The sequence below is a fragment of the Canis lupus genome, chromosome 21 (assembly GCF_003254725.2).
Source record: "Canis lupus dingo isolate Sandy chromosome 21, ASM325472v2, whole genome shotgun sequence".
Lineage (NCBI taxonomy): Eukaryota > Metazoa > Chordata > Mammalia > Carnivora > Canidae > Canis > Canis lupus.
This window is the reverse complement of record NC_064263.1, coordinates 40,576,896-40,589,005: the sequence shown is the minus strand read 5'-3', so window position 1 is coordinate 40,589,005 and position 12,110 is coordinate 40,576,896. Positions and strand designations below refer to the sequence as shown.

At 56.8% G+C, this 12,110-nt stretch overlaps 1 protein-coding gene across 1 annotated transcript in view; it reads left to right on the top strand.

Moving 5' to 3' along the window:
• USH1C (USH1 protein network component harmonin) overlaps nucleotides 1-11,278 on the top strand; it is a 44,889-nt gene extending 33,611 nt beyond the window's left edge. Inside the window, exons 19-27 of the mRNA XM_025459660.3 lie at nucleotides 31-150; nucleotides 1,146-1,196; nucleotides 3,829-3,870; nucleotides 4,357-4,410; nucleotides 4,750-4,849; nucleotides 7,421-7,527; nucleotides 8,275-8,277; nucleotides 8,862-8,917; nucleotides 10,015-11,278. Of these exons, the coding sequence (XP_025315445.1) occupies nucleotides 31-150; nucleotides 1,146-1,196; nucleotides 3,829-3,870; nucleotides 4,357-4,410; nucleotides 4,750-4,849; nucleotides 7,421-7,527; nucleotides 8,275-8,277; nucleotides 8,862-8,917; nucleotides 10,015-10,135 (654 nt within the window). The 3' untranslated portion in view covers nucleotides 10,136-11,278. The remainder of the gene's footprint in view (nucleotides 1-30; nucleotides 151-1,145; nucleotides 1,197-3,828; nucleotides 3,871-4,356; nucleotides 4,411-4,749; nucleotides 4,850-7,420; nucleotides 7,528-8,274; nucleotides 8,278-8,861; nucleotides 8,918-10,014) is intronic.
• The last annotated feature ends 832 nt before the right edge of the window (nucleotides 11,279-12,110 follow it).

Here is a 12,110-nt window from a genome sequence, read left to right as displayed (position 1 = left end):
CACGGGTTTCTCTTAAACTAACCCTTGTAGACATTTTGCCCAAGCCCTCAGCCTCCACGAGGCCCTGGCGTGTCTACTATCTCCAAACCGGTCATGGTCCACCAGGAGTCCAACTTCATCTACAGGCCAGCTGTGAAATCGGAGGTCCTGGTAAGCGCCCCGGGTCCCCTCCAGAGGAGCAGACTAGAGCTGTCTCCCCCGGCTTCTGCTGCCTCTGGAGGGAGAGTGAGGTGGGATACAGACTCACACTTGGTGCCCGCTCCTAACATCTCCTTGACCAAGAGATGAATCCATGTGGGCACCAAACAGGCTGGAGCTTCCTCTAGAAGTAATAATGGTAACAGCTCAGGTGTATCGTGAGCCTACGTGTGTCAGGATACTGAGGCTTAGAGGGGTAAGTCGGTCGCCCAAGGCAGGGCCACATCTTACCACTGACTCCAGAGTCTTTCAGGCCCCAAAGCTCAAGCTCTTACCTACATTGCCGTCTTACCAAACCTACAGGATTGCACTGGCCCCTGCCCCTGAGGCCTGGCGTGGCATGGTGCGGAACTCTCTCAGATGGGGGACTGGCCAAAGGGGAGCCACTCACTTTCTCCATCTCGCCCCCCACTCCTCACTGGCCTGGGAGTGTGGGGCATGGTCCTGGGGGAGCAGAAGGGTCTTCCTACCCCCAGTCACCTACGGCTGAGGGAGCCGAGACTCTACAACCCCACGTCCCAGAGGTGCCAGGCACGGATTGGCCTCCCACCCACAGTGGGAAGAGAGTCATGCCAGAATTTTTCTTCCCCTTTCAAGGAAACCCTATCCAAATGTCAGGTCAGGACAGCTAAGACACTTATTTTGAGCTTTTGCTGTCCTGTCAGGTCCCCAAAGAGCAAAGTTCATGCCCCTGTGACAACCTGCTGATGCATCCGTGTCGCGTTCTCTGGCCGGTGACAAGGGGTGGTGTCTGCTTGACTAGAACTGGGTGGCTGCTGTATCTGGGGGCGTCGGGCAGGCCTCTGGTGTAAGTCAGGCTGTGTCTATGTGGCGCGGGATGTTGGCAGGGCGGCCCCAGGCTGGCAGGCCCAGGGTCTGGCACCAGAGGGCGGACAAGACCAATTGGTAACGTCCAGCGTGAAACTTTTTTTTTTTTTTCCTGGCAGCCACAGGAGATGTTGAAGAGGATGGTGGTTTATCAGACAGCGTTCAGACAAGTAAAGCGATACCCGTCGTGTGTCTGTAGTCCTCCCTGCCACCCCTGTCCCTCCCACTCCGACTTCTCTCTGGGAGTGCAGTTGGCTCAGAGGTGGCCCCAGGTGCCATCATCCAGAGCCTCAGGGCAGAGCTGTGTCCCTGTTGCCTGCAGCCAGGAGTTGGGAAGGGTCTCATTTCCTTGGCTTATTAGACCTCATGCCGAAGCCGAGAAAGCAGCAGGATCCCTGGGGGCTCTGCTCTCCTGCTACTGTTTGTTCAAAGAGGAAGGGGGCAGAGGGAACCCGCAGAAGGTCACAGAGGCCGAGATGGGTCCTTGCCCCGGCCCTAGGAGAGAAGAGAGGGTGGCCTGAGGTGTCTCCCTGCCCCTTGCCTTGTCTTGTCCCCTGGAGGCAGATCACAGTGTTGCCTGGCACGGAACCAGCCAGGGAGAAAGAGGCAGTTCAGATCCTCCACCAGCCTGGGGTGCTCCTGGGCACAAGGATGTAGATGTCCTTCCTGGCCCATGAGTGGTATCAGGCACGCAGCCACTTATCTTCCCACCTCCTGGGGGCTTATGTTCACGGAGCCAGCTACTGGATTGGCTGTCTCACCACTGGTGAAAGAGATCCCAAGACAGAGAAAGATCTTGCAGCCAAGCTCACTGCTAACCCACCACCAGACCGCAGGCTGATTTGACTACAGGTGGAGCAACACGGAGGTGTCAACTTCACAGTGACACATAGGAGTTTGCAAAGGAGCCCAGAACTAGGGGGTGACAGGCGACAGCTAACCCTGTGCCATGCGCTATTTCTAAGTACTTTGTGTATATAAACTCATTTAATTCTTATAGCAGCCCTGGGGGGTCAGTAGATGAGAAACTGAAGCAGAGAGGTTAGGAAACGGACTGATGGTGTCACAGCTACCGTGAGACCCTGGATTTGCATCCAGGAGGTGAGGCTCCTACCCGGTAGGAGGTCAGGCTCCTACCCGGCCACCATCCCACCTGGCAAAGCATGAGATCATGAGATCATGATCATGAGATAGATGTTTAAGGCCATGTTGTTACGGACAGCCCTCCGAGAGAGAGGCTGGAAGTAAGGAGCCCAAGGACCCAGACTGGAAGTCAAAGTCTAGCTCCACTACCCAACGGCTGGGTGACCTTGGGCATGAATGTCACCTTCCTGGGCCTCAGTTTCTCCATCTGTTGGATGGAGGGTTGGGCTCCCTCTTCAAGGCTGACCACCTGCCGTGGCTTATAAGCCTATGTTCACAGGACACGAACACTTGTCATCATGCCCATCCTAAGAGCAGGTTCTCACAGGGAGGGAGAAGAGGAAGCCTATAGCCAGCACTGTCTGGTTTTCTAGAAGTAGTCAGGGCTCTCAGTGAAAGAGCATTAACTCTGTATCCTGCCTCGTGACTTCTGCCCATGGATTTGCTGCATCCCTTCCTCTGTCTGCTGCCCTGATGCCCCTAGACTGACCTGGGAGTGGCCTCTGAACGAGGCCAGCCTCCAAACTCCCAGGCTCCGTGGGGCTGATCCTGGGCGACAAAGCCTGGATGAGGAGGGAGGGCAGGCGGAGGCCCAGGGAGCCACCTGCTGATGTTCGGTCCTCGTCTTGTGCCCAGAGCTTCGTTGCTGTGTGCTGGGCATAGAGAAGGTGGTGGCCTCCCCCTGCTGCTGACCACAGGCCTCAGGGGACACTTGGTGTGGCCCAGGGAACTGGGTGCTGGGGATGGCTCTACTCAGTCCAGCAGGGCCTAGCTGGGACCCTGCCCCAGGGCTTCTGCTCTGCTCCCACCTGCCCTGGGGGACTAACAGAGGCTTTGCGGCCTAGGACTTGGCAGGCACGCCGCCCCCCCCCCCGGCTCCCGCTGTCTGGTTGGGTTCCTAGGAGGGCAGCGTGTGCTGGCTCTGCCCTCGCCCTCCTTACCACCTTGTTTCTGCATCCTGGGGATATTGTCCCCGCAGCCCTCACCAAGCCGGGTTCCCTGAGACAAGTCTCCTCCTTCATCCTCCCCCGACTGAGGTTCTGGGAGGCCTCTTACCTCCTAGATAGGTGCTACATTAGGACCAGTGCTGGGTACTGGGTGAGCACGGACGCCCCTGTTCCTCTGGGAGCCCGACATCCCTTTGCACCGCCCACGCCCTGCACCCCAGTCATCTCGCAGCGGGTTCCCCAGGGAGAGCTGCCTCTTGCACAGTGTTGCCCTTCTCCGGGGTCAAAGCACTGGGTGCAGAAAACCAGGCCTTCACCCCCAGAGCCTGGACCTGGCCTCGCACGAGCACTCGGAGGAGCTCAGGTAGGGCCTTCAGGACCCGAGGCTGCAGGCAGATGACAGCTCCGGCAAGGCCGCGGGCCGCTCAGACACCCGGACAGCAGCCGGCGCCCACCCCTGCCTCAACTACCCAGGGCCCGGGCTGGGCTCCGCAGATGCTTGCATAGCTTCCTGCTTCTCCCTGCGCAGGGGGCTCTGGCTCCTGGGGCTTCCAGCCTCCTCCCTGCTTCCCCCTCCAGGCCACACCTGGCCCCCTCCCCTCTCCCCTACATCTGACCCATTCATGCCTTTTTCCTCTGTCCTGAGCTTGTTTCCTGCAGCGACCCTCAGGGAACTCTACTCTGTGCCCTAACACACTCCCTTCGCTTCCAGGATTTCCGGAAATATGAGGAAGGCTTTGACCCCTACTCGATGGTGAGAGATCACTCTCCTCCCCAGGGCAGCAGTCCCGGGAATGTGGGGTCGAGGGGTGTGGTGTGTTCCGTGGTGGGGCAGGTGAGGAGCCCCAGGGAGCCCCAGCTGCTCTTTCCTGCAAAGGCGCCTTTCAAACCACATTCGAGTGTGAAACAGGACTGGAGTGTGTGTTGGGGCGCAGTGAGGGTGTAACAGCGGTCACACTGGCCAAGCACTGACTGTGTACCAGGTGCGTGTGGCTTGCTGGGTGCTTACAGGGCATGTCCTCACCCAGCCCTCACAATATTCTCAGAAAGAATGGATCTGGGATTTCTGTGGTCACCTGTGTGTGTGTGTGTGTCCAGGTGGCCCCTGTGAGGCCTGGGACCCCCAGGTGAAGACCGATGGGTGTGGGGCTGGGAAGGGTCCCCTTGGCCATGTACCCTGTGGGACCCCACCCTCATCCTCCAGGCAGACTCAAAGCTCCACACTGCCTGTTCCCTCTAGTTCACCCCGGAGCAGATCACAGGGAAGGATGTCCGGCTCCTGCGCATTAAGAAGGTACATGGGCACATGGAGGTCAGGCGGCCACCACCCTTCTCTGCCCCAGGCCCCTCCCATCTTGGTGCCCTGCCTCTACTCTGGAGATGACTCCTGAGTGACTCCTCAGGTCCCCACCCATCTACTCTCTCCCCCAAGGATGTCCCCTCCTGTGGTGGGAGCACACACTCAGGCCCCACTTAGTGTCCAGGCTCCCTTCCCTCCCTGATAGCGCTGTCATTGACCCCCATGGCTTCTCCTGCCCTCTTTGTAGCCCTGTCAGGAGGCTCCTGGGTACCCAGGTGTCCACAGGCTGTTGTCGTCTGCTTGGCTCTTGAAGGCCTGTTTTTGTCTAACCAGGAGGGATCGTTAGATCTGGCCCTGGAAGGCGGTGTGGACTCCCCGATCGGGAAGGTGGTCGTCTCGGCTGTGTATGAGGGGGGAGCTGCCGAGCGGCATGGTGAGTGGGGAACCAGCCATGCCCCAGTTTGGGGATGGTGCAGTGGTTGAACAGGGACCCCAGGAAAGCACACGGCTGCCCACTTGGAGTGGGCTGACCGACAGTTGCTCAAGAATGCCCCCCATCTGGATCTGCCCATCCACCTGCTGAGCCCACACGTTACCCATGGGCATATGATGGTGCCAGGACTATGGGCGTACAGCCCACCACACCCCACGCTGCCCTCTGCCCCTCCCCCCCATCCAGGGGTGAAAACATGCTCAGAATTGCCAGATTCCGGCTGTAACAGAGCAGTCTGCTAAGTGCTGACAGAGGGCTGGGGGCATGGAGGAAAGTTGTGGGACCTCGAGGGCCCCTAACCCACCAAGGGAAAGGGGGCCACCGGGAAGGCTCCCGACAAGCACCATACCTGAGCTGAGCCATAGAAGATAAGTCAATGTGAGCCTCGTGACGGTGGGCAAGAACTCTCCATGCAAAGGCAGGAGAGAGGGCATGAAACCTTCCCTGTCCTCTAAATAATAAGGGCCGACGGCCGTCAGGAACTCGCCATGTGCCAGGTGTGATTCTGAGCGCCTGCACCTCCTCTGTGTCTAAGGGGTTCACGTGTGCTACTAGGTCACTTAATCCTTGCGACAGCACCAAGAGCAGGTGCTGTTACCACTCTCATCTTACAGCTTAGGACACCGAGGCCATTCCGGGACCCACAGCCAGTTAGTGGTGGAGGCAGGACCTGAACCCAAGCACTCTGCTCATATTTTGCTTTACTTTTGCCTTAAACCTGCTCACCTGGCGAGACTGTCTGAGACTCCCCATTCGTGGTTTCTTCTTCCAAAGCTAGGAGCCTTTTCAGTACTCTGGGGTCTTTTGTGAGGAAATCCGTGGCCTCGAAGGGGGAGACTTGGGACCCTCAGCTTTCCAGGCCAGAGCAGGAGTCCCATGGTGCCAGGCTGTGGTCGGTCAGTAGGATGGAGGGCAGGTGAGCACCCGAGGCAGGAGGCGGAGTGACAGGGAGTCACCTGGTTGCTGGGCAGCCAGGCTTCTGTGAGCTCCAAAGGCCACAGAACTCGGCTGCCTGTGGCCCCGGTGAGCTCAGGCCTGCCTCTTGCAGCCACACTTTGAGCTGTCGCTTCAGCTGGGGAGGGGGGGCCACTCAGCTGGCAGCTGCCGTGGCCCAGGGCTGCCCTCCCAGTCCACACCCTCCTCCTCTTCTGTCCTCACTTCACGCCAGTGGAGAGAAAGACACCTGTCAGCTGGGTCTGGCAGGGAAGGAGGACCAGAATACTTTCCCGGGAGCCTCCCCTCCTTTCAAAGCCCCAGCCCAACCACTGCCTTATTGCTCCTGACGCTCCATCCTGAGTCCCTGCAAAAGGAAAAAGTGAGAGTCTCCTCTCCACAGGCCCACGGGCCAGAGGAAACTGCTGTCTACAGTCTGGCCCCACACTGCTTTGGACAAACCAGCAGCTGGTGACATTTTCTCCAAGAGCACACGTGCTTTAAGCCACTGCCACACCATCTTCAGTAACACACACTATGTTCCCGTGGCCTTCCTGCCAGCAAGACTTCTGGGTGATCTGTTTCAACGTAATGTAGAGAATGTGCTGTGGACACCAGAACTAAGAAAAAGTCCTTAAAAAGAACATTTTTAATAAGGTTCTGAAGTTGAAGATGTCTGAGAAACCAAGCACAATCTATGCACTTCTTGGAGGGCCACAATGCATGGTAGCATATTCAAGGCTCTGACAAGTCCTGCAGTGAGTAACTCTGCTTAACTTGTAACTTGGCTTTTCCCGAATTTATTAGACCACAGGTCAGCTTATCCAGGAAGACCTTTAACATCATTCACTTATTTGAGAACTATATCGAATTCCTGTTTTGTGCTAGGTATTATGGTAAGTGCTGTGGGAATGGTGATCAACCAAAGACAAGGTCCCTACTCTCATGGAGCTGAGAATCTGGTGGGAGAGACCATCCGTCAACAAATAGATGTAGGATTACAAATTGTGAAAATGCTCTGCAGGAAGAGACTGGGATACTTTGAGGGAACAATAGGAAAGACGTCAAGATTGGACGCAGGTCAGAGCAGTTCCCTCTGAGGAGGAGACGTTTCACCTGAGCCCTACAAGGAAAGAAGAAAGAGACGGGGACAGTTGGCCCAGCTGGAACAGCATGTGAAGGCTCTGGCGTGGGAAAGAGCCTGACGCAGACAGGAACAGCTCACAGAACTAGCTCATGTTTCTGATAACCTCATGGGCCCCTCAGGTCTGCCTCCCTCCGTGATAGCAGAGGCCCATACAAAGGTTAGGGCGGCAATGGTTTGTCACTGGTGTCCTGATTCTATTGAGTCGGGGTGAAGGAGTGTGGACGGGGTGGGTAGGAAATGCCCTTGAGTAACCTGGTGGATTGTTTTCCCCTCATGCCTTCCGAGCCCATCTCAGAATCCAGGAGTCAAGCTCCTTCTGTAGCCCTACAGTGGCCTCCTGTCCACCCCGCCTCCCACCGCCTTTGCCAAGTCCTGGGCCAGGCACGCGTCACATATGGCCCAGGTGACCAGCCAGCCTTATCTTTCTGCAGGTGGCATTGTGAAGGGGGATGAGGTCATGGCGATCAACGGCAAGATCGTGACGGACTACACCCTGGCTGAGGCTGAGGCCACCCTGCAGAAGGCCTGGAGTCAGGGGGTAAGAGCAAACCCCTTCCCGGCCTCCCTCCCCTGCTTGCCTCCCTGCTTTAAACCCTGGCCTCTGCAGCCAGGCCTTACAGTGAGGATGCCCCATCCCAGGGCGGGGATCCAGGGGCCAGGAAATTCTTAGGTGACATCCACATAACCCATCCAGCCAGTGGTCTCAATATGACACGATGGGATTCAGAAAAATAAATGTCAGTTCCTGACTTTGAGTCCAAAAAGCAAGTGGCACAAATATAGACTCCAGAAGACCAGGTATGGCAACCCATGCAAGAAAAAAGACTTAAGGTCTTCTCTAAGTGCACACTGATCAGGAATCAAAAATGCTGTGGCTACTAGAAAGCATTAATAGAACAAGTGCCCAAAATGGAGGAGGGTCTGGTGGTAGTCTGATCTGTGCTCATTAGCCACTTGGGTCAAGGCCACCACATAAGGTCTCCCAGGCTCTGCACTGCACAATCCGAGGGGATACCCTCCTATAGATTACAGTGTGGATAGTGCCCTCTCATGTTGTGCAATGCACAACCTGTGCAACTGTACGCAGGCAGCCGAGCCTGAGGTATTAAGTTCAGTGCCGAGGAAGCTGACCAGATGGGCCTGGGACCCACATGAAGGGATGTGGAGAAGAGAAGACTCACGGGTAACCTGATGACTGTCTTTGATTATCTGAAGGGCTGTATTAGGGTAGAGGGAGCAGAAGTGTTCTCTGTGTTTCTTGAGGGCAGAACTGGATTGGATGGAGGGAGTCCTGGGGTGAGCTTTCAGCTCAGTGTTAGAAGCTATTGCATGGGAGAGGGGCCCAGTGATATTTCACATACTTTTTATTGGGTACACCTAAGCCAAGGGTGGACAATGATAGATAAGCCAAGGATGGCAATGGTGCCATTGAGGGGATTCAAGTGTCAGGGTCAGAAAGCTAAGCCTGAAGTGCACCTAGAGAGCTTGTTACAAATACTATTTCTCAGGACCTACCCCAAATCTCCAGGAGCCAAGTCTGTGAGTCTAGAGTTTTAAGAAATCCCCCAGGTGATTCTGAGGTTGCTCCCTGGCCCTGGTCCACAGATCAGCATTTGGGAACTTAGTGTCTTTCAAGGGTCTGTAAATCTTGGTCTCTATGGTTGTGAAGCCCCAGAGACTAGAAGCTTCCCCAGAGCATGGGTCTGCACAATGAGGCCCATCCCCACCAGAAGGACCTCCAGCCCCACCGGGGCCGACCCCCCCAGCCAGCTGATCCTGAACCATGGTGCCCAGGAACGGGTACGGAGCGTCAAGGGAAGCCGTGCCACCAACCCCTGAGCATGTCCCTGAGTCACAGGCTTCTTCCCACAGGACTGGATCGACCTTGTTGTTGCTGTCTGTCCCCCCAAGGAGTACGACGATGAGCTGTAAGTATCTGCAGCACGTGGCCCTCTGCTTCCTCTCTGTCCTCCCCCAGAATCTTGGCCACCTTCTCCCAGACCGCCCTCAGCCCTCACCCAGCCTGAAGGATTGGTCCAAGCACACTGCTTCTCATAGTAATCGATCCTAGGAGCTCCCGGGCCAGAGAAAGCCTAGAATGAAGTCACTGTGTCACAGTGTCAGCATCATCAGGGCCGCCTCCAGGACTGCCTTGTCCGAATTCTTCTGTATATATGGGAAACTGGGGCCCAGAGACGGTCAAGGTCCCCGACCAAGTAAACGATGACGTTGGGACAGACTCGGGAGCTCTGGTTCTCTACCGGGGACTTCATCCCTGCACCATCATCAGCCAGTTCAAACATTCCCGTGTCATGTACTGTCTGGTAGTGCAGTCTGTCGTGCTGCGTCCCTAAGCAGCCAGGACCACAGCTTTGGCCCCATCCTGCAGGGTCTCCAGGGAGCCTTGGGCTGGTGTCCACCCTGCTCTGCGATGCCCTCTGTCTGTCTCTCCGTCTGTTTCATTCTGGTCTCTCTATCTGTATGGGTCTCTCTATCTCATTGCCTCTCTCTCTCTCTCTCTCCCTCCCCTGTCTCTCTGTCCTTTCCCTCTCTCCCTCTCCTGCATCTTCCCCATCAATCTCTCTCTCCTGTCTGCCCTAATCTCCATCCGTCTCCCTCTTCTCTCTTAACCTGCTCTTTTCCTGCTTTCTCGATTCCTGGCCTGAGTGGGTGCTCATCTGTCTTCGTTACCGTATATCCATTTCTCTTCTCTCTCTCTTTCTCTCTGTTGCTCCCTCTGCCTCTCCGGTGTCTGGCCTCCATCCTCATCACCTTCCTGCCACCCACACCCTTATTCCTCACCCCCCACCCCCCGGCTTGCCCGTGCCCACCTGCTTCCTCTGCCCCTCACGGACTGAGTTCTGGGCACAGCTGGGAGAAATCAAGATCTTATAGCAGCTAATTCTGGACCCAGGGCCTAGGCAGGACCCGAGGCAGGGGCAAGTAGAGGGAAAGGTCTGGTGGAGCTCTGCCTGGAAATAACCAAGCCCTGTTTTGTGTTTCCTGCTCTGCTCGGCGTATGTAGCTCTTCTCTTCCCTCTGCAGCCGAAAGCCCCCAGCCGGTCCGAAAGTTCCTTGAAGACCGTGCTCCCGTGCACAGACACGGCTTCCTCCTGCAGCTGGAGCCCAGCAGCCCCCCACGGTGAAGAGGCAGGCGGGCTGCAGGGCCCTGTCTGGCCATGCTGCATGGAGTGGCCGTCTGCTGCCCATGCTGGCAGGTTCTTTGGACTGGTGTCTGGAGGGCTGCACAGGGCACCACCCCGAAAGTGCCATCCAGGCCTGCTGTGGGCCACCCTGGAATTTTGTCCTACTCAAATACCCTCCTGCTCAGGGAAGGCAAGCGGAGCCCAGTCTGTAGCATGCTCGGGACCTGGTGTCCTGACTCACCGCTGCTTTGAGACCTGCCACGGGTCCCATGTGGCACCCATATGAGCAGGACAGAGCATGAGTACCATGGTCTGCTGGGCGCAGACAGTGCCTCAAACCAGCACGACGGGCTGAGTGAGCCCAGGGGAGTACGGCCTGGATCTCCCCCCAGGGGTATCCTCAGCAAAATGTGCCTCCCTTCCCCAGGAGCACCCCCACTCTGGGAGCCCCTGCTCCACCAGGCCCCTGTGCTTGGGCAGAGCCAGGGCAATTAAGAGGCAATGGAGCCTGGTCCAAAGAACCAGGGCTGGCCCATCAGGGTTGTTCGTGTCGTGTTGTGACTTGTCATGGCCTGAGCCCTGCTTGGACCAAGCTGTCCTCTGTGTCCTCTGTGCCTTCTCTCTCCTTTGGCTCCAGCTCCCAGGACAGTGTCCTCTGGGGGACACTGTGCAGCCCAGTTTGGGGATGTGTTTCCCATTCTGTGACAGGGTTATGCTCCTGGACAGAGCTGGCGGGTGGCCATGAACCGGTGTTTGGTGTGCCCTGCAGCCCACAGCTGGCAGTATCTGGGGCAGACCCAAGCCTGAACTTGTTGATTTCTCTGGTACAAGTTTCTCAAAACATTAGGGCCTCATGCTCCCGAGACACTTGACCTGCTATGCCGTGGCTCCCGGCATGGCCTCTCAATGACTCTATGTTTTCTGCCACTTGTCATTTGCTCCTTGGGAGGGACCCCAGACCCCCTGCCTCTGGTCCCCTCCTAGCTCATCCCACGCATCCCTTCTGCCATCCCCAGCCTCTTGCGTGCTGTGGCTCTGGCTGTTGTGTGGCTGCTTGAGACCTGCTTCGTGCTTCCAGGGAGGGTGTCCCCTGGGCCGAGCGTGTACCCACAAAGCCTGCACGTGTCTGCTCTGTTTCCTCTTCCCCGCAGGACCTTCTTCTAAAGTTCAGAAGGAGAAACCAAATTCACCCCAAGAAGCCGGCGAGGTCTGGACCCACCCTTCTGAACACAAAGCCTGGAACCGGCCTTGAGAGATGCCAGCGTGCGGGCACCCTGGAAACCTACAGCCAGCCCCCAAGGACTTCTGACTCCCATCACCCCCCAAGTAGGGCTGAGGAACACCGCGGGCCACCCCTCTGAAGGCCACCAGGGAGGGAGGAAGTAGGGCCCCTGGGATCCAGACAGTGACTTCTGTCTTCCACTCCTGTGAATTTGGTCTCTCCCAGCCCTGGGATCTCAAGCATTCAAGGGAATTCTCAAGAAATCAAGGGAATTCTCAAGAAATTAAGAGTTCTTCCATGAATTCTTATGGGACCTGACTCCTGGGTCTCTCTCGCCCTCCCTCTCCTCTCACTCCTGCTAATTGCTGCCACAAACCTTCCTCTGAACCCATTAACAAAATAAACTGCTTTCATTTCCAGCTTCCAGGAGTGAGTGTGGATTGGGGCAACAGATTCAAGACTGTCGAATAAAAAAACACAAGGTCGTGGCCCTTATCGAGAGTGGGAAACGGGACCCAGTGCTGGGATCCGGGTCTGACATGAAAGACATGATCAAATGGTCAGGGGCTGGGTTGGGGCAGAGGGCTGGGCAGCCAGAGATGTGCCGGTCTGGGCTTTGTGTCTCCTCAGAGAAGGATGGCAGGAAATGAAGCCATGGGACAGGGCTTTGCTCAGTTCCAGAAAGCACGGTTGAAGGCAGGAGCCCCAGAGAATTACCTCTAAGCATGGGATGCCCCAGATTCACTCACGGAC